At 43.1% G+C, this 20,069-nt stretch overlaps 3 protein-coding genes across 3 annotated transcripts; 2 read left to right on the forward strand and 1 right to left on the reverse strand.

Moving 5' to 3' along the window:
• The first annotated feature begins 3,886 nt into the window (after positions 1–3,886).
• On the forward strand, positions 3,887–7,444 carry LOC102290908 (olfactory receptor 142-like). The gene is made up of 2 exons (XM_014330634.2): positions 3,887–4,789; positions 6,953–7,444. Exons 1-2 carry the CDS (start codon positions 3,887–3,889, stop codon positions 7,442–7,444), a joined length of 1,395 nt encoding a protein of 464 aa, XP_014186120.2.
• A 1,510-nt stretch (positions 7,445–8,954) lies between these two features.
• LOC102290598 (olfactory receptor 11A1-like) lies at positions 8,955–9,884 on the forward strand. The gene has a single exon (XM_005951095.1). It carries the CDS (start codon positions 8,955–8,957, stop codon positions 9,882–9,884), a length of 930 nt encoding a protein of 309 aa, XP_005951157.1.
• A 5,912-nt stretch (positions 9,885–15,796) lies between these two features.
• Positions 15,797–16,726, reverse strand: LOC102290306 (olfactory receptor 142-like). The gene has a single exon (XM_005951094.1). The coding sequence runs from the start codon at positions 16,724–16,726 to the stop codon at positions 15,797–15,799; it is 930 nt and encodes a 309-aa protein (XP_005951156.1).
• Between the last annotated feature and the right edge of the window lie 3,343 nt (positions 16,727–20,069).

The raw sequence follows: 20,069 nt of genomic DNA on the forward strand, positions 1-20,069 counted from the left end.
CCCCAAACCAAATGGTGGACACCAGAGGTGAGGGGAGCCACCAGGCTGAAGAAGGAGTCCTATCGGGCTTGGTTAGCCTGTGGGACTCCGGAGGCAGCCGACAGGTATCGACAGGCCAAGCAGAATGCAGCTCGGGCAGTGGCTGAAACAAAAACTCGGATGTGGGAGGAATTCGGAGAGGCCATCGAAAAAGACTTTCGGACTGCCTCGAAGAGATTCTGGTAAACCGTCAGACGTTTCAGGAGGGGAACGTGGTGATCTACCTGCACTGTGTATAGTGCTGGCAGAGTGCTGCTGACTTCGACTGAGAAAAATTGTCGGGCGATGGAAGGAATATGTTGAGGACCTCCTTAATCCCACTGACACGTCTTCCGAGGAGGAAGCAGAGTCTGGGGATGAGGGGAATGACCCGCCAATCTCTGGGGGCGAGGTCACAGTTAAACAACTCCTTGGTGGCAGAGTCCCTGGTGTGGATGAGGTCCGCCCTGAGTTCCTGAAGGCTCTGGATGTTGTAGGGCTGTCCTGGTTGACACGCCTCTACAATGTTGCATGGAGCTCAGGGGCAGTACCCCTGGACTGGCAGACTGGGGTAGTTGTCCCCATTTTTAAGAAGGGGGACCGGAGGGTGTGTTCCAACTACAGGGGGATCACACTCCTCAGCCTCCCTGGGAAAGTCTATGCCAGGGTGCTGGAAAGGAGAGTTCGTCCGCTAGTCGAACCTCGGATACAGGAGGAACAATGCGGTTTTCGTCCTGGTCGCGGAACACTGGACCAGCTCTTTAGTTAAACAACTCCTTGGTGGCAGAGCCCCTGGTGTGGATGAGGTCCGCCAGGGGCTCAGAGTAGAGCCGCTGCTGCGCCACATCGAAAGGAGCCAGCTGAGGTGGTTCGGGCATCTGAAAAGGATGCCCCCTGGGCGCCTCCTGGGTGAGGTGTTCCAGGCATGTCCCACCGGGAGGAGGCCCCGGGGCAGACCCAGGACACGCTGGAGAGATTATATCTCTCGGCTGGCCTGGGAACGCCTTGGTGTTCCCCCGGATAAGCTGGAGGAGGTGGCTGGGGAGAGGGAGGTCTGGGCCTCTTTGCTTAGGCTGCTGTCCCCGCGACCCGGCCTCGGATAAAGCGGATGAAGATGGATGGATGGATTTCTAGGCGCAGCCAAGTGGCGGAGGGCTTTCACTTCGGTGGCCTCAGAATTTCATCTCTGCTTTTTGCGGATGATGTGGTTCTGTTGGCTTCATCGGGTGATGGCCTGCAGGTCGCACTGGAACGGTTCGCAGCCGAATGTGAAGCAGTGGGAATGAGGATCAGCACCTCCAAATCTGAGGCCATGGTTCTGAGCCGGAAAAGGGTTGCGTGCTGTGGTGGCAGATTTCTTTTCTCATGTATTAATCACATATTCAATCATATCACATTAGTTATAGTAATATCACTTTCTCACTATACTATAGTAAGAGCACTCCTGTCACCAGTTTACATGCATGTGGAATGTTAACACATTGAGGCCGTTGTAATGGGAGACGTTAAACAGATAGTGGTACTCCTTCTGCTTATCAATTCAATTCAATTCAATTCAATTCAATTTTATTTATATAGCGCCAAATTACAACATAAGTCGCCTGAAGGCGCTTCATAGATACAGAGAAAAAAACCCAACAATCATATGACCCCCTATGAGCAGCACTTTGGCGACAGTGGGAAGGAAAAACTCCCTTTTAACAGGAAGAAACCTCCGGCAGAACCAGGCTCAGGGAGGGGCGGCCATCTGCTGCGACCGGTTGGGGTGAGAGAAGGAAGACAGGATAAGAGATGTAAATCCTTAGGTGACGGCCAAGCAGGAAACAAGGTCATAATTCTCTCTGTGAGCGAGAAGGTATAGCCCCCCCCGTGAGAGGGGACAATGTGTAAGAGTTTGTGGAATGTTCTTTGTCTGTGTCTCTGTATATAAGATGTAAGGGCGGTGGCCACAATTACGGAATGGTCCTGGCGTTTCACTGGGATGCTCTCTCCACATTGCGGTGACTGGCCATCCTGAGGTAAAACTGCCTCAGTCCCACCGTTGTTTTCAAAAAGGGGGAACCACGGGGTGTGCTTCAGCGACTCACACATGCAGGTTATTGTTAAATTTTCCACAACATTGCCCACTCCGGGTCGGGGATGAGCTGATGCCCCTAGTGGAGGAGTTCAAGTATCTCGGGGTCTTGTTCACGAGTGATGGGAGAAGGGATCCGGATATCGACAGACGGATTGGTACTGTGGCCGCAGTGATGTGGACGCTGACGTGTAAAAGCGAAGCTCTCAATTTACCGGTTGATCTATGTCCCTACCCTCACCTATGGCCACGAGCTGTGGGTAGTGACCGAAAGAACGAGATTGCGGATACAAGCGGTGGTAATGAGCTTCCTCCGAAGGGTGGCTGGCCTCTCCCTTAGAGATAGGGTGAGAAGTTCAGCCAGGGGCTCAGAGTAAAGCCGCTGCTCCTCCACATCAAAAGGAGCCAGCTGAGGTGGTTCGGGCATCTGACAAGGCTGCCTCCTGGGCGCCTCCTGGGTGAGGTGTTCGAGACATGTCCCACCAGGAGGAGGCCCCGGGGCAGACCCAGGACACGCTGGCCTGGGAACGCCTTGGTGTTCCCCCAGGTAAGCTGGAGGAGGTGGCTGGAGAGAGGGAGGTCTGGGCTTCTCTGCTTAGGCTGCTGCCCCCGCGACCCGGCCCCGGATAAAGCGGAAGAAGATGGATGGAGAAAAGAAAAGAAAAGAATCGTGACAACAACGGTCGATCAAATAGACCAATATTCAATTCAATTCAATTTTATTTATATAGCGCCAAATCACAACATAAGTCACCTCAAGGCGCTTCATAGATACAGAGAAAAACCCAACAATCATATGACCCCCTATGAGCAAGCACTTTGGCAACAGTGGGAAGGAAAAACTCCCTTTTAACAGGAAGAAACCTCCGGCAGAACCAGGCTCAGGGAGGGGCGGCCATCTGCTGCGACCGGTTGGGGTGAGAGAAGGAAGACAGGATAAAGACATGCTGTGGAATATGGTAAGGCTGTGATGATCCACTTGATAAAGTAAATCTGTTGGGTGTCTTTCTTGGCCTTCAGACAACAATTTTGATGGCTAAAGAACCAAATGGGACAGGCAAAATAACAATAAAAAACAGAGCAGGTAACTGAGATGTGTAGTACTGTACTGTGTAGATAGCAGAGAGCAGCAGTAAACTGGAAGAGAATGGAGGATTCAGAAAAGTGCAAGTGTTCACAACCAGATAATGGGATTTACAGGGAGAGGTTAGAAAAATAAGATCATCTTTGTAAAGACAAGAACATAACCCTGATTGGGGAATTTCTTGGCCTTTCTTGGATTTCCTGAATCCCCTTTGTCCTTTTAAAAACAGTAATAGGCAGTCTTAAACATGAGTGTTAGATAATGAGCTCTGCCTCCTGCGGTGGGTGTCAGCTGAGATTAGAAGATGCATCAAATTTTCAGGTCAATGACAGCAGAAGATCAGCTCATGTAAGGATTTCATCCAAGACTTTGTTGTAATCATTAGAATGCTTTTGATAAAGGAACGATAAGTTTGGCTTATGTTTGACTTTTATTGTCTTTATTTATTATAAGCATATAGTCAGTGATGACACATTAAACCAACCCTTGCTCTTTGCTCCTGTAACAGATTTATGTTTCATCTAGGTCCAGCTTCTCATTGAAAATTTATATACAATAAGTTTAGAGCTTGTTTCTTCTGAACTTATTTATTATCATTAGGTTTGATGAGCCAATTGTACAGCCAGCAGATCTGTGAGATGTTGGAAAGATAAACAAAACAACATATTTTTAGGTGACCCATTCAGTTATCGTGAATCCAAAGAACAATCATGATAAACACCACACAGCTCTCCTTTTTCACCCTTGCTGGCTATTTTGACACAGGACGTGTCACTTACTTGTGCTTCATTGTTATTCTTGCTTTGTATATTTTCATTGTAGGTTCCAATGTCCTGCTGATTGTGGTTATCTGTGTGAACAGAAGCTTACATGAACCTATGTACATGTTTCTGTGCAGCCTGTTTGTGAATGAGCTGTATGGTAGTACAGGGCTGTTTCCACTCCTCCTGGTTCAGATCCTCTCTGATGTTCACACTGTTTCTGCTTCATTTTGTTTCTTGCAGATCTTCTGTGTCTATGCATATGGAAGTATTGAGTTTAGTAACTTGGCTGTTATTTCTTATGACAGATATCTTGCCATCTGCTGTCCTCTGCGATATCACACATGTATGAGTTCTAGTAAGGTATCCGTGCTCATTGCACTAACATGGTTGTTGACTTTTTTTGCAATAAGTGTTTTAATTTCTCTGAGTGCTCCTCTGCAGCTGTGTGGGAACATCATTAACAAAGTGTACTGTGACAACTACTCCATTGTTAAACTGGCCTGTTCTAACACCACAGCCAATAACATCTATGGAATACTCTACACGTTCACTTTAGTTCTTCTGGTAACTTTAATTTTTTACACCTACATGAGGATCCTTAAAGTCTGTTTTTCTGGATCCAAACAGATGCGACACAAAGCCATCAGCACCTGCACGCCTCACCTCGCCTCACTGCTCAACTTCTCATGTGGTGCTTTTTTTGAAATTATACAAAACAGATTTGATATGAGACAGCTCCCAAATATGTTGCGTATTTTTTTATCAATATATTGGCTGACGTGCCAACCACTCTTCAATCCTGTAATCTATGGGCTAAATCTGACCAAAATCCGAGTCTCATGTAAAAATGTAATTTGTAGAATGAAGGTTTTTACACTTTTTCACAAATCAAACTTTAAAATATAAACTATGTGTTTGTGCTTTATTCAGCAAATATTTGGCAGTTAAATTTCTCCACAGTCAATTCTGGAGAAGATTAAATACGTCTTCATGTCACAATCAAGATCCATCCATTTTGTCTTTTTTGTTTTCCTGATCCGTCTCTTTTCTGATTTGAATTCAGCCTCAAGCTGACAGGTTTACAAGGACTGTTGCAGTGTCTTATTATAATGAAATCTTATGAGAAATGATATAATAAACTAAACACAGAATTGTCTGAACTGGTATTGTTTTTGGTCTTAATGTCTGAAATCAGAAGTCGTGCCATCACTTAGTTCATTATTTAATATATTTAGAAGTGTTAAGTTAGCCTAAAGGCTACAAGGTAATTTTTGGCAGTCAGGTTGGGGCTAATGGTACCGCTGATTTGGTGCACAGATGAAGTTTCAGTGCCAGTTTCTTTGCCTTTTAGATTTAATAAATGTAAGTTAGTAAACAGGTTTTTCTCTTTATCCCGATACAGATGTGATTTCTTCCATTTTATAAATGCCTGCTTGTGCCTGAAATTTCTGCAAACCAACAGATTAAAGAGTCATTGACTTAGATGCAGTAACCAGTGAAAATGGAAGTGAGAAAACATCCATCTACTCTGTTCTGGTTATCCTTATCAGGGTCGCTGGAACCTGTCACATCTGCCATAGGGTGTGGGGTGCTACTTTGTTGTCAGACCCAAAAGACACAGCATTTATGCTGGATATGAAAAATATGTGTGTGTGTGTGTGTGTGTGTGTGTGTGTGTGTGTGTGTGTGTGTGTGTGTGTGTGTGTGTGTGTGTGTGTGTGTTTAACCAAATAATAAGTTCAGTGTAGGGCTTTGAGTTATAGTTTTCCTCAGTACTGTTTTTTATCTTCAGTTTCGATCATTGCATGTGAAAAATAAAAAAACATTTTTTAAGTTTCAATTTTAATGTTCTTTATATAGAATTAAATCACAAAGACAGGTGCTTCAAGGCATTTCATATAAAGACCATACAAAAATACATATGCAGAGCATATCCTAGCAGCACATATTGTTAATTTACTGAGGAGGTGTCATAACTAAGGAGAGCTGCAGGACTCAAAATGCAGACTTGGGAGGTTAAGTTCAGTGTGTTTTGTTTATAGTCAGTGTTCAACAATCATCCAAAGTGCCCTTAATAGAAGTCTGACAATTCATTGGCTCCAGTTCAGGCAAATCCAGAGTCTGTTCCCACAGCTAGGTCTCTCTCTAGGCTTAAATATCATGCACTTAGCTCCTACTTTACCTACCAATTGGATCATCTGTGGTGACAGATGAAGTGCAGGCCTGTGGCTGGCACATGATCAGTTATGCAACTGTTTCTGTTTGGTTTTGATGTTTATCTCATGCAACAGTACAAGAGTGGAAACAAATTGAAAGCTGTCTGAAGAAAAAGATTATTATATCTATTTCAATTCAATTCTATTGTATTTATACAGTGCAAAATCACAGTAACAGTCATTTATTGTAAGGAAGAAGGAATAAACCTCCGGCAGAACCAGGCTCAGGGAGGGGCGGGGCTATCTGCTGCGACCAGTTGGGATGTGAGAAGGAAAACAAAGACATGATGTGGAAGAAAGACAGAGATTAATAACAAGCATGATTCAATGCAGAGAGGTCTGTTAACACTGGCCTCATAGGCCAGGTGTTCCGTTCACAGGCTGCATGTGCTGCCTGGGCAATGGGTGGACACGGTCCACTATATTTGGACTATATTTGGGGTACCACATGGTAAGTGGGCAGGTGCGCCTGCAGGTGGATAAAACAATGGCTATCACAGCCTGCCCCCATCTTAAGACTAAAACAGAGGTGTGACAGCTCTTGGCGCTGGCTGGTTTTTATCCATGGTTCGTCCTGAACTTAGTGGAGCTGACCAGCCCCTTAACTTATCTCATCCAAAAGGATGTCCCTGATTGGACCAGATCTGGTCAATTGGACAGAACAGTGCCAGGCAGCTTTTGCACAGGTGAAGAAGGTTCTCTGTGGGGAACCCCTGCACCATTTCTAACTTTTCCCTACCTTTCATCCTGCAGACTGATGCAGACTGACGTATGCCTGGGGGCTGTTTTTAACTAGCAGTTAAGAAAGGTTGTGTACATCAGCAGGAAACCTTTGGAGTGGGAGTCCACGTACAGCATCGTGGAGACAGAGTGCTTGGCAATCTGGTGGGTGGTCAACTTCCTCCATTATTACCTCCGGGTCCACCCTTTCACCTTCAGTTTGGATAATGCCCCCCTGCACTGGCTCCACTGCATGAAAGATCCCAATGCACGGATCTCACGGTGGGTTCTTGCTCTTCAGCCTTTTAAGTTCAAAGTGGTCCATAGGCTGGGGGCACAAATGGTCGTGGCTGATTTCCTCTCCCACCCAAGTGGCAAAGTGTGGTTTGTGGCTCAGCTGCAGGGCAGTGGTGCACCAGCAGGTTCAGGGTGTCAGGGGAGGCTGGTTGTCACGGCCGGTGAGCATTACCTAATCCACCTTCTCTACTTCAGGAGCCACCGGGGCCGAAGGAGGAGGGCAGTAAGTCCGAGCTGCCAAGAAACACCTGAATCTGTGCAGAGTGTGTGATGTGGAACAATGGAGGTAGCTGGAAAGCTGCTCTGATAAGGGCGAAAGAAAACACTGCAAATAAATATTGCTTGACTCGCAACACTGTATGCTTTGGCTCCTTTTTGTCACACATGACTTTCCTCTGATAGCAGTACCAAGTGCTGCACCATTCAGAGCTCTCTGTGTTCAGCAGAGTATCTTGAAAAATGTCCTTCATTTTTGGCAAGCAGCAACAAATACCTCTCTCTACGTCTCAAGGCACATACTGGTACCCTACTGTTGTCACTCGTAATTACATTAGGAAATTAACAGTATAAAGTATGTGGAAAATGGGAAACCAGTAACTTTAGAATGTTAAGTGTTTAACTGGGAAAACTGGGACAATCTGGGCAAAAAAAACATTGTGTCCATTACACAAAAGGAACCCATGATAGTGTGTAGCTTTTTCCTTATTACTGACTGTTAGGGAAAATATTCTAAAACACTTCTTCAGTAAAGACTCAGAGAAGAGAAACACACAGAGTTCTTGCTAGCAAGGGCAGTCTCAGAGACTCGCGCTGAGCTTTGCCCTGGTCTTTATTTATACTTCAGTGGTTTGTTGTGTGTGTGTGTGTGTGTGTGTGTGTGTGTGTGTGTGTGTGTGTGTCCTGCTGATCAAAGGGTCATAAAAGCACAAAAGGTACATCCTTGGTCAGGAAAGGGTAGTCTCCCCCTCACCCTAAATAACATGGTGAGGAAGTCCAGCAGTTCATCTATATGTAAAGAAGCACTTAAACTAAAACAGACATAGCTACGTTAATCCTGCCGTAAAACAATAAGAGAAGGTATGACCTCTCTCGTGCTCCCAGGATGTGGGTGTGCATTCTAGTGTGGAATACACACCAAGCCTTTGCAGCCTGTTAGAGATCACACACAATTAATTATATGCCTCTAAATATACATGGTTGAATATTTCCTAATACAAATAACTACATGCAGTACTCTACCATATGCAAACGTATATCACTAAAAGATTATACTGACTACTAAATACAATTTTCCATTGACACTGACCTTGTTGGTCATGGAATCATAATCTAAAATATCTAAAATACGGACACATACAAAAGCAAACATACAAACACATCCCACGAATAAAAAAAACCCTCTTGCGTCTGTGGATTCTTTATTAAAGTGCAAAATATGATTATAGTTGTTTGTGTAGATAGAACAAACTTCCAACGTTACCAAGAGACACTTCCTGTGGGATGTTGGGTAATAGGTTCAGTCTCTTGCCGTGGGCTTTCCCTGAACTGAAATGGTTAAAAGGGAATGCAGAGTTTCACTCAGTTAGGAGGGGCTGACTGTGACCAGGTAAGGACAGCAGGTAGACACTGGGATTTACACAGTGGCCTAAAACCAAGCTGATGTTGATTTCACATTGAGTAATTTCATCTGACCACAGACAAACTGACCACAGTTTCAGTCTGTTAAAATCACATCATCCAGTGGGCACTGTCAACAAGCTTTATCGACTGAAGCGGTAATCATGACAAACTCTACACAGTTCTCACATTTCAGACTTGCATTCTTGAATATTGGGATTTTCAAGTATTTATTTTTTATGCTTGTCATGTGTTTCTTTATTTCAGTAGTTTGCACCAATGTTCTGCTGATTGTGGTTATCTGTGTGAACAGAAGCTTACATGAACCTATGTACATGTTTCTGTGCAGCCTGTTTGTGAATGCACTGTATGGTAGCACATCTCTGTTTCCACTGCTCCTGCTTCACATCATCTGTGATATTAATATCATTTCTGCATCTTTATGTTACTTGCAGATTTATTGTATTCACTGCTATGGGAGTGCTGAATATCTTAATCTGGCTGTTATGTCTTATGACAGATATCTCGCTATCTGTTTTCCATTGCATTACAACACATACATGACACCCAAGAGGATTGCTATACTAATTGCTATAACATGGTTATATGCTATTCTTGCCTGTGCTCTCATGATTTCATTGAGCTCCACTTTACCCCTTTGTGGGAACATTATTGACAAAGTGTACTGTGACAACTACTCTGTCATAAAGCTGGCTTGTTCTGACACTAAAGCACTTAATATATATGGAATTATTATTGTTTTATGCACAGTATGTTGTCCTCTGATATTCATGCTTTACACTTACATAAAAATCCTTAGAGTTTGTTCTTCTGGTTCCAAACAGGTGAGGCAGAAAGCTGTCACTACCTGCAGTCCTCATCTTGCCTGTGTGTTAAACTTTTCATGTGGAGCTTGCTTTGAAATATTACAGAGTAGGTTCAATATGAGCGGTGTACCTATTTTGTTACGTATATTTCTGTCATTATATTGGCTAATAAGCCAACCACTATTAAATCCTTTAGTTTATGGCCTGAACATGACTAAGATCCGCATTTTATGTAAAAATCTGCTGACACTTAGACCTTTAAATTGAAGTAAAGTTTTGCATGATGATCCTAGACATACATTTTCTAAGGAGTTTCTTGGCTTTGGCTACACCTTAAGTCAACCTTAAGAAAAAATAGAAATTAAACCTTATTTCCGGGCAGCCATGGGTCTTTTAAATGCCTTAGGATGTTTGAATGTTACTATTTTATTCTCGACTTCGAGATTTTGGGTTAGAGTTACATTTTTTGTATTACTATGTATATTTTTTAATTACTATGTCTGCTTGATGGTTGTGTAATTTCTGCTGACTACACAATAAATTGCCTAACCTGTTGGGAAGGTTACTTTTAAAATGTATTCCATTACAGATTACAGATTACATGCCCCAAAATGTATTCTGTAACGTATTCCATTACGTTACTCAATGACAGTAACGTATTCTGAATACTTTGGATTACTTAATATATTATCATGCTTTTTACAACAACGTGAATGTACTATTGCTGTGTGATTTATTACTGTTACTGAAGGTCCGCGACTCCGAACTGTAGTAAAGGGACCTCTGACTAATACGGCGGGGTCCCTGTCGGCTCGTAGCCGAAAAATAGCTTTACTTTGTTGTGTGGGTCAACTTTTCTTGCGAGAGACAGAGAGAGGCGTTGAAAGGCTGCTCCAACGGAACTTATTGTTTTCGGAGGAAAACACGAACACGGTGTACAGTCGAGTCTTAATAGCTTACTTACAGCTGGGCTCGTCAGGCTCTCTTCTTGGCTGCAGTGGTTATTATTATATTTACATGCTTCCAGCTCCCGTTTTTCCTCGATGACAACTCGTACCTTTCCACTCCCCTTTTTCTCCCTCCTCGCGCTCACAGACCCATAACGTGTATGGCAGTCCATTCTCCCTGCAGCACGGACTACACTGCCCATGATGCTACATTCTTTAGAGCTATGCTTGTAGCATTCTGCCTGTTAGCTTAGCACAACAACAACAACAGAAAAGGCGCTCTCTCACCCAGGAAACACACAGTCGCAGAGAGAGAGAGAGCGTCCCCTGTAACCATGGCAACCGTAACGCTGCCGCCTGGAACAACAGAACGTAGCTGTCAAACAAACCCAAACAGTCCTGACCCGCGACAAATGAAACAGGAAAGTACCGCAGTGTAATCCATTTATTTCAACAAAGTAACTGTATTCTGAATACCACCTTTTTAAACGGTAACTGTAACGGAATACAGTTACTCATATTTTGTATTTTAAATACGTAACGGCGGTACATGTATTCCGTTACTCCCCAACACTGTCCATGAATGAAGTGAAAAACATCATTACTGAAATGTTCCCGTCACTTTAAAGTGCTGTATTTTAAAAATATTTAGCGTGTTTGCAATCAACCCTCTGCACTCTACATCATTTCAACAATATATCTGGACAGTCACACTGAACAAAGCTTTCGACCTTCAAAAGACGGAGTGCCAATTCATATGAGCACACTTGCAGTGTTTGTATGAAAATGATTGAAACCAGCTTTCTTTAGTAGGAAAATAAAATATTTTCAACCCTAACAGTGGATTGCTTGAGGGCGCTCCACCTGGGTCGTCATTCTGGGAGACTTCAACACTCATGTGGGCAACTACAGTGAAACCTGGGGGGAAGGGTCTGATTGACCTAAAACTGAGAAGTGTTCTGTTACTGGACTTTTGTGCAAGAGTAACACCCTAGGCCACATCGATGATCAATCTCATAATCGTATCATTGATCTGGGTTTGGTTAACATATTGGACTTTGCAGACAGCCTATGCATACCAGCAGTCCAAGCAGAACGTGACTCGGGTCTGGGAGGACTTCAGAGAGGCATTGGAAAAATATTTTTGGACTGCCAAAGAGAGGTGGAGTCAAGATCAAGGTCAAGGTAACTTTATTTACACCCATAGGCAAGGTAAATTTGCTTTACAGAAAAAATGCTGTCATTTTTTCTGTAAAGCAAATTCACAGAAATCTAAGACCCGACATAGACACAGACAAACAGGCACACACAGACACAAACATGCATTCCACCCTCATGCACACATATACAAATACTCAGCACTCACCCAGTGTAAGGATAGACATAAATGGACATGTTCACACAATCACACTCCCCAAACATACTCTATACCACTGGTCCAGGTACCCTCGCCCCCAGAGGGGGAAACGGCAGCTAGACCCAGGAGATGTTACTCTTTCCCCCGGGGTGGAGGCAAGCAGACCGCCCCAGGCTCCGCAGCAGCAGGGAGGCCCCGCATCCCAGATCCCAATCGGACGGCCAACACCTCCTCCAAGCCCCCCCGCCCCGATGTTGCTGCTGCCAGAGAGCAGCAGGTGTTAGCACGGCCCCTCCCTAGAACCCTCAAGGTCTACATGGATTTAAAATTGAGAGGTGGGCACCAGCACCAGAGGTGGGGTTGAATACACAGACCGTCAAGGCCCTATATGTATGTGTTATGTGATTGTGAGTAATGTGGATGTCTAAGTTGTGGAATAAAATTGAGGCACAGGTGGTCAGAAGGGGACGGGGACGAGGGGGGATGCCTCCCCTGCACCCTGGTGACACACCCGCACCCTAAGGCACTTGGGGTGGCAGCCGGTGATGGGCAGGAAAAGTAGGCACCCCCGTCCTTCGGCACCCACCAAGGCAAGGGAGCCCAAGCCCATCCAGACCAGGGCCTAAGGCAGCAGCACCACCAAGCCCCACAGGACCCGGGGCAGCCTACCCGACCCCATCGCAGAGGAAACTGTACCCACCCAACATTCAATCATCTCCCAGACTACACAACAGTAGACACCCAGGTTAAGTTTATTCTCCACCTCTCCTATGTCTCTCCCTCTCCTGCAGAGTGGACTCTTGCAAGGATGGAACAACCTCCCTGCCAGTTAACCCTTTAAGACCTACCATAGAACCAAGTCCGCCAGAGCTTTTATTATATTTTTACCTGCTGTGGAGCCATTTTTTGGAGCATTTCAAGTTGCTATACATCAATACAACCATTATAGCCCAAATTTTAATAATATGTCTGCATTAAGTGCATAGTAATTACATAAATTGCAAAAAAGTGCAATAAACTACAAAAAAATTTAAAATCGTTTTTGTTTTTTTTAACATATATTTCTAGTTAGAGAAATTTAAGAGGATTATCCTTCAAAACTGTAAATACAAAAAAGTTGCACAAACTAGATTCCCACCAAAGGAAATTTATTTTGAGTGTCTTCATAGTTTTATTTTTGAGATACACCAATTTTCATATACTACAGGAAAAACGAAAAAATATATTACAGTGCAAATTTGCAAAATAACAGCATGTGCATCAAAATAAAATATTTCCAGCAGTGCAATATGAGTCCTCAGCATCCCAGAAACGACACAGAAAGTCATGAAGTCAAACATAACTTTTAAAAACACAAGTATAAGCTCATGAGGCCATGATGGTAAAAAACTACATTTCCGCAAAATGACGCCACTTCCGGTTTCGGGCAGGTCATGCAGTCATGTGATAGTTCGCGCTGATGGACGTAGGAAGTGTTATGAACAGCTGATTGGATCGGCAAAGCGTGTTTCTGGAATTTTATGTTTTTGTTGCTGCAAGTGCTTTTTATGCAGTTTTTGCAAAGCTTTATGTGGAAGGAAACTGTGACCGAGGACAAGCTGATGGCATAAGATGTAAGTACAACTCCTCCGGTTTCATATGCAAAAAAAACTATTGCGCTAGCTCACGTGGTTGCAGCGCTACCGGGATTTAAAAATAGTTACGCAAAATGGAGCGTGCCCGCTCTGACCGGCTCTAAAGGGTTAAAGAGCCCCCCAGTTAAGCCGATGCACCAGAGGCCCCCTGCGCCAGGGCTGAGCCCCCGTCTACCCACCTGCCCACAACCTCGGCAACACACCAACGAGGACTGAAGCCCCCAAGGCCCAGCCAGAGCCCTAGCACGGAGGCGAAGCACCCCCGAACCCCCACGCCTGCTGGATCCACTCAGGGGCAGCCAGGCTACCAGGTCAGTAACCTACGTCCGCCAGCACAGACCCTCCCCCAGCCCTGCTGCACGTGGAGTAGAGGAGAACACCCTCTAAGAGCAACCAGAGCCACTAACCAGGTTATGACCACAATAACATCCCTAGGGATTCTCCAGATGCCCTAAGCCTGTCCCAACCTCCACATCAACCACAATAGCTAAGGCGGGACCAAACCACGCCCCCCCCACCCCTGCTAGGTGATGTAGCCGATCAAAGGGGCTCAGAGGGATTGATCTAATGTGGTGGCAGAGGCTGTCTCGAGACTAATGTGATCTGTTAGATGGTTTCTATATTGGTTAGAATTAAGATTATTTTTATTTTTCCAGTTCATGAGGACTGTTTTCTTGGCGATGCATAGGGCAGTAAAAACCATGTGGACTGTATTAGTTTCTGTAGTGACATCATCCAATTTGTCCAACAAGCATACTAAAGAGGAGGTTGGAATTTTACATTTCAGACACTTTGATAAGTCTTCACATATCTCGCGCCAAAACTTCTGAACTGGTGGACAGAACCAAAGAGCGTGGATATAATTGTCCGGTGAATTGGTTTGGCAGTGTGAGCAGTTGTTGGAAGATGTAAAGCCCATCTGGAACATCCGATGACCTGTATAGTGCACTCTATGTAGTATTTTGTATTGTATTAATTGCAGACTGGGATTTTTAATCAATTTAAAGGTTTTTAAGCATACCTGATAAATCTGCTTCCCACTTTGCAATAGGAAGTGATATTGATTCATCTAATTTAGAAAGTGTTCTGTATATTTTAGACAATAATTTGGGGGATTTAAGAGTAAGAAAATGTAGCACACTTGGTGAAGTTTGTAATTCAACTTGACTGAGGTTAAATTTCTTTTTTCCTATGGATTTAATTTGTTGATATTCTAAAAATCTTTTCTTGTTGATCCCATATTGTGTAACTAGTCCGTCAAACGATATAAATTCTGTTCCTTCCAATATATGTTCTAAGTATTTAATTCCTTTACAACTCCAATCTGGAAAATTAATCTAATCTTAATTAACATACATTTTTAACATACATTGGAGATACTGTATTTTGGAAATTCTGTTCCCCATGTAGGTATTTCTAGATTCAGTCGTGTGATGGATTTGATTATATTCAGTAAATTTACTGTTTCTGATTAAATATTTTGATATAAGCTGAAATAAAGTTTCCACAGTATTTTCTACATTTTTTTAAATCGCTTTCTCATGAATGAGAAAAATAAATGTAGTATTTTCTTTTCAATGCAAATTTCTGGATTGTTCCAAATGGCTGTTAGTTGACATGGGATAAATGAAGAGGTGAAGTTCTTTTTAAAAATTTCCACCAGACTGTAAGAGGTGTTTATGTGAAGGCTTTGAAAGCAGTCATGATTCTTAATACTGGAGCTGATGAGTGCGAGATTAGAAATTTTTCTAGGTCCAGCCAAGGGACCTGGAAGGTCCATTTTGAAATATATGACAATCTATTGCATGAGATAAAATGTAGTAATAAAAAGATCACCATTGTGTTTGGGCTTTTGCAGAGTTTTTATATTTATCCGTAACAGTTTATTTTTCCTTAAAACTTCCAAAAGTTTGAATCTAGTGATGTAAACCAAGCACTACAAGGGTTATTTGTGACCAGTTCAAAACTTGTTTATTTTAGGCAAAATCGTCACTTTATTGGCAACTACTCTTCCCATGAGATATATAGGTAAAAGTTTTCCTACATGTGAGATCATCCTCTAACATTTTCAGTAGGGGAATGTAATTCAAGTCTGAGAGCCTGGTGGAAAATGTATACCTAAATGTCTAATATTACCCAACTGTAGTGGATTGGTGGAGGTGTTCAGAGGCAGAATTTGTAAGAGAAGAAAAGTAATACACCATACACATATAGGCCTAAAAATGGTCAATAACTGTTATTTCAGAGGTGTGTGTTTGTTATCAGACTTTTACAGATGTTGCGGATTTTGGTCATTTTCAGGCCATACATCACAGGATTGAAGAGCGGCTGGCATGTAAGAAAATATAATGATAAAAATATGCGCAGCATGTTTGGCACATTTTTCATATTAAATCTGCTCTGTAAAATTTCAAAGCTGGCTCCAAAGGAAAAGTTCAATATGGAAGCCAGGTGAGGCGTGCAGGTACTGATAGCCTTCTGTCTCGTCTGATCAGAACCAGAAAAACAAACCAGCAGAATCTTCATGTAGGTGTAAAGAATGAAAAGCAAAGCACCAAAGATTGTGCTAAAAGTAGCAAGGAGGCCATACAAGTTGATCACCGTGGTGTCTGAGCATGCCAACTTCACAACAGAGTGTGTGTCACAGTATACTTTATAAATTGTGTTTCCACAGAACTGCAAAGGTGAAGTTAAAGACAGCAAGACAACCATTGCAAAACAAGGATAGAACCACGTTGCAGCTATAAGTATGGCGATTTTTTTTGATGTCATATGTGTGTTGTATTGCAGAGGACAGCAGATAGCAAGGTACCTGTCATAAGACATGATGGCTAAATTTAAATATTCTACAGCCCCATATGAATGTACACAGAAAACCTGCAGGAAACAGATACCGGTAGAAACAGTGTGAACATCAGAGAGGATCTGAACCAGGAGGGGTGGAAACAGCCCTGTACTACCATACAGCTCATTCACAAACAGGCTGCACAGAAACATGTACATAGGTTCATGTAAGCTTCTGTTCACACAGATAACCACAATCAGCAGGACATTGGAACCTACAATGAAAATATATAAAGCAAGAATAACAAAGAAGCACAAGTTAGTTACATGTCCTGTGTCAAAATAGCCAGTAAGGGTGAAAAAGGAGACCTGTGTGGTGTTTATCATGATTGTTCTTTGGATTTAGAACAATTGACTGGTTCACATCAATAAATAATTTACCTTTTCTTGAAACTGGACTGCACTGACACCACATGCAGCTTACACATTAAACTCACCGGAGGATGAGTGAGTGTTATAATACTAAAGCAATTCATTGTCAGGGAAAGAACATAACAATGTCAATTAAAGGTTTAGTTTAGAAATAACTAACAAAATGTCCCGTTGCCCTGTCCCCACTGAGCTGAAACACTGCTTCAGCTTCTTATAAATCTTCCTAGAGAGAGAGAGAGAGAGAGAGAGATTAGTTCAGAAGTTTTTTTTACTCTAAATTTGGTAAATATTCAACCTCAAATTAATTGTATTTCCTCTATCCCACAGCAGCACAGTTCAGCACTGCCACGTAGAGGAAGAAAGAGGGGAGAGTTAAATGTAGGCCTACCGGATTGTTCTTTGCTATTTATTTTACTGAGAGTATTAAATTAACCACAAACTTACAACATCAAGAAAATGTATGTAGAAGTAAAATGCTCTATTCACATCCCAACCTATTGTTTCCTTCAGATTAAAGTTATGGGAGAATACCCAGAACTTCACACAGTGGCACTGAAGGTAGTGTTGCTATTCTCATACTTTTGTGAGCCCGGATTTTCTGCTCTAACAGCCGGTGCTAGGCTGTTCTGGAGGATCTGAGGAATAATGGCCCTGTCCTGCTCATGCAGGGATGACCCACCACTGCCAGTTTCCCGTTGGCTCTGGTCCTTTGGGCCTCTTGACCTTTGGCTATGAAGGCTCCACCGTGTGCCTCCCTCTTCCTTCTTCTGGGGATGACACATAGTTATCCTCAGGGCGTGTGGCCTCTGGTGTTTAGTTCTCTTCAGGGTCAGGGGTTGTGCATGGCCTCGTCATATTCTAACTGTGGTGTTCTTGTGTGCCCAGTTTGTTTTTCCTGGAACAGTACTCAACTCACCTGCAACTTGCTTCACTGTTCATCTGCAATCACTCATCACCTCATGGGCTTACTAACTACTAACTATCAAATAAGGGAGACTTTGGAGACACTCAATGCACACTCAGCTGTGCTGATGGTGGTCAAGGTCAAGGTCAAGTTTATTTCTATAGCACATTTCAAACAGCTGATGCTGCACAAAGTGCTTAACAATATAAAAATGGCATTAAAAAGCAAAAATGTAATACAATACTAACAGTATAAAACAATAATAGGACAATAAAAGAATTAAAACAATAACTAAAACTATTTCAAATGCTTGGGTCATAGTGTGTTAAAAGCCAGGGCATGAAAATGTGTCTTTAGTAATGATTTAAATTGCTCAAGTGTTTGTGCAGATCTAATATTTAAGGGGAGACTATTCCAAAGTCTGGGACCTGCCACAGAGAAGGATCTATCACCACGGGATTTGAGATTAGTCCGTGGGATGGACAACATTAGTTTTGAGCTAGACCTCATGGTTTTTCCTGGAGCATAGGCAGAGAGGAGCTCAGACAGGTAAGGAGGGGCTCGGGCATTAAGTGATTTAAAAACAATAAGTAAAAGTTTAAATTGGATCCTGTAGGAGACAGGAAGCCAGTGTAAAGAAGCTAAAACTGGGGTTATATACTCTCTCCGTTTGGTACCATTTAGCAGGCGAGCAGCTGCATTTTGAACCATCTGAAGACGATGGATGGAGGCCTGATCTAGACCATAATACAATGAATTGCAGTAGTCCAATCTGCAAGTAAGAAAAAGGTGAATAACACGCTCAAAGATGTTAGCCGGGAGGGATGGCTTTACCTTGGCTAGCTGTCTTAACTGAAAGAAGCAGGACTGAACTACTGCACTCACCTGCTTATTCAATTTAAAAGAACCATCAATGTAGACACCGAGGTTTTTTACATGTGTTTTACAATACGAGGAAAAGGGGCCCAGAGTGCTGTCGATATGATTAAAGTTGCCAAAAATGACAACCTCAGTTTTATTTTCATTTAGCTTTAAAAAATTAAATGACCACCACTGTTTGACATCATCAAGGCAGCGTAATAAGAGCTGGGGATGGTCTGACCCTGCTTTTAAAGGTCGATAAATCTGCAAATCATCAGCAAAACAGTGAAATGAAATGCTGTACCGCGAGAAGATAGAGCCCAATGGAGTGCAAATAGAGTGCGAACAGGGCAGGACCCAAAATAGAGCCTTGAGGTACACCGTATTTAAGAGGGGCTATTTTGGAGTTATGGGGGCCCATATTGACATGAAAAGACCTTTCTGACAAGTAGGACCGAAACCACTGTAGGGCAGATCCTTTTAGGCCAGCATGAAATTCTAGCCGTGATAACAGGATGTCATGGTCGACAGTGTCAAAAGCTGCTGACAAGTCCAACAACAAAAGGGCAGCAGGGCTGCCAGAGTCCAGAGTTAAAAGAATATAGTATTCAATTTAATCAGTTCCTCATCTAAAACATTATTAAACAATACAGTAAATGATAACAGAAATTACACGGGCATTTCCTTTTAAAAATAAGCAAAAAAGAAAAAATATATCTGTAATAATATACTGTAAATACAGACTTCACTTACCCAGTTTATTATGCTATGCAGACCAAATGGCACCTTATTTTTATTAATCACATATTACTCCTCACATCTGGTGTGCGTCTGATACAATTGCAGTCAAGATTGCTGGTCAGAAACTGACAGTGCAGGTAAACGTCAATATACGGGACATTTAAGGTAGCTTTATGTCCCGGCTAAAACAAGACAGTTGGATACCCTATCCACTCAGGCTACACGCTTCGGCCGTGTCTGCCTCACCTGCCTCACCTGCCTGCCCGCCGCTTCACTCTGGATCTCTGGAAATAAAGGATGGGATTAACCATCTGTCTCATCCTGCTGCTCAACTAGACACTATTTTTGCCTGCAAAGTAAGACATTGCTCCTAACTCACTGCCTTTGATTTAGGAATTAATTACACTCTCCCTCTCTTTCAGTAATCCCCACATCAGAGACTCCTGCTACATTTTCCACATTTCCAGTTTTGCACACTGGCAGGGTCTCGCATGGCAAATTGGTCCTGGGTGAGGGACCAGACAAAGAGCGATTCATGGGGGCCAACCAGGCACAGTTCGAATAAGGGGACCTGGGCCCATCCTCCTGTAGATCCAACAGCTGCAGGAGGTGCCATAGCAGTCGGGTGCGATGTGTGTTGGGCGGTGGCCAGGAACAGAGGCCCTGGCGGATGGATCCCTGGCTACCAAGACTAGCAATTGCAAAGAAAAGCGTCTGGACTTCTTTAAGTTGCTTGAAGACGTTTCACCTCTCATCCGAGAAGCTTCTTCAGTTCTAAGGTCAAATGGTGGA

The sequence above is a fragment of the Haplochromis burtoni genome, unplaced genomic scaffold (genome assembly GCF_018398535.1).
Source record: "Haplochromis burtoni strain Fernald_Lab_line unplaced genomic scaffold, NCSU_Asbu1 Contig_933, whole genome shotgun sequence".
Lineage (NCBI taxonomy): Eukaryota > Metazoa > Chordata > Actinopteri > Cichliformes > Cichlidae > Haplochromis > Haplochromis burtoni.

Coding starts and splice junctions, on each gene's coding strand:
- LOC102290908 (XM_014330634.2), top strand. CDS start 3,887: ATGATAAACACCACACAGCTCTCCTTTTTCACCCTTGCTGGCTATTTT. Junction 4,790..6,952: donor TCCGAGTCTCATGTAAAAAT/GTAATTTGTAGA, acceptor GTTTTTAACTAG/CAGTTAAGAAAGGTTGTGTA.
- LOC102290598 (XM_005951095.1), top strand. CDS start 8,955: ATGACAAACTCTACACAGTTCTCACATTTCAGACTTGCATTCTTGAAT.
- LOC102290306 (XM_005951094.1), bottom strand. CDS start 16,726: ATGATAAACACCACACAGGTCTCCTTTTTCACCCTTACTGGCTATTTT.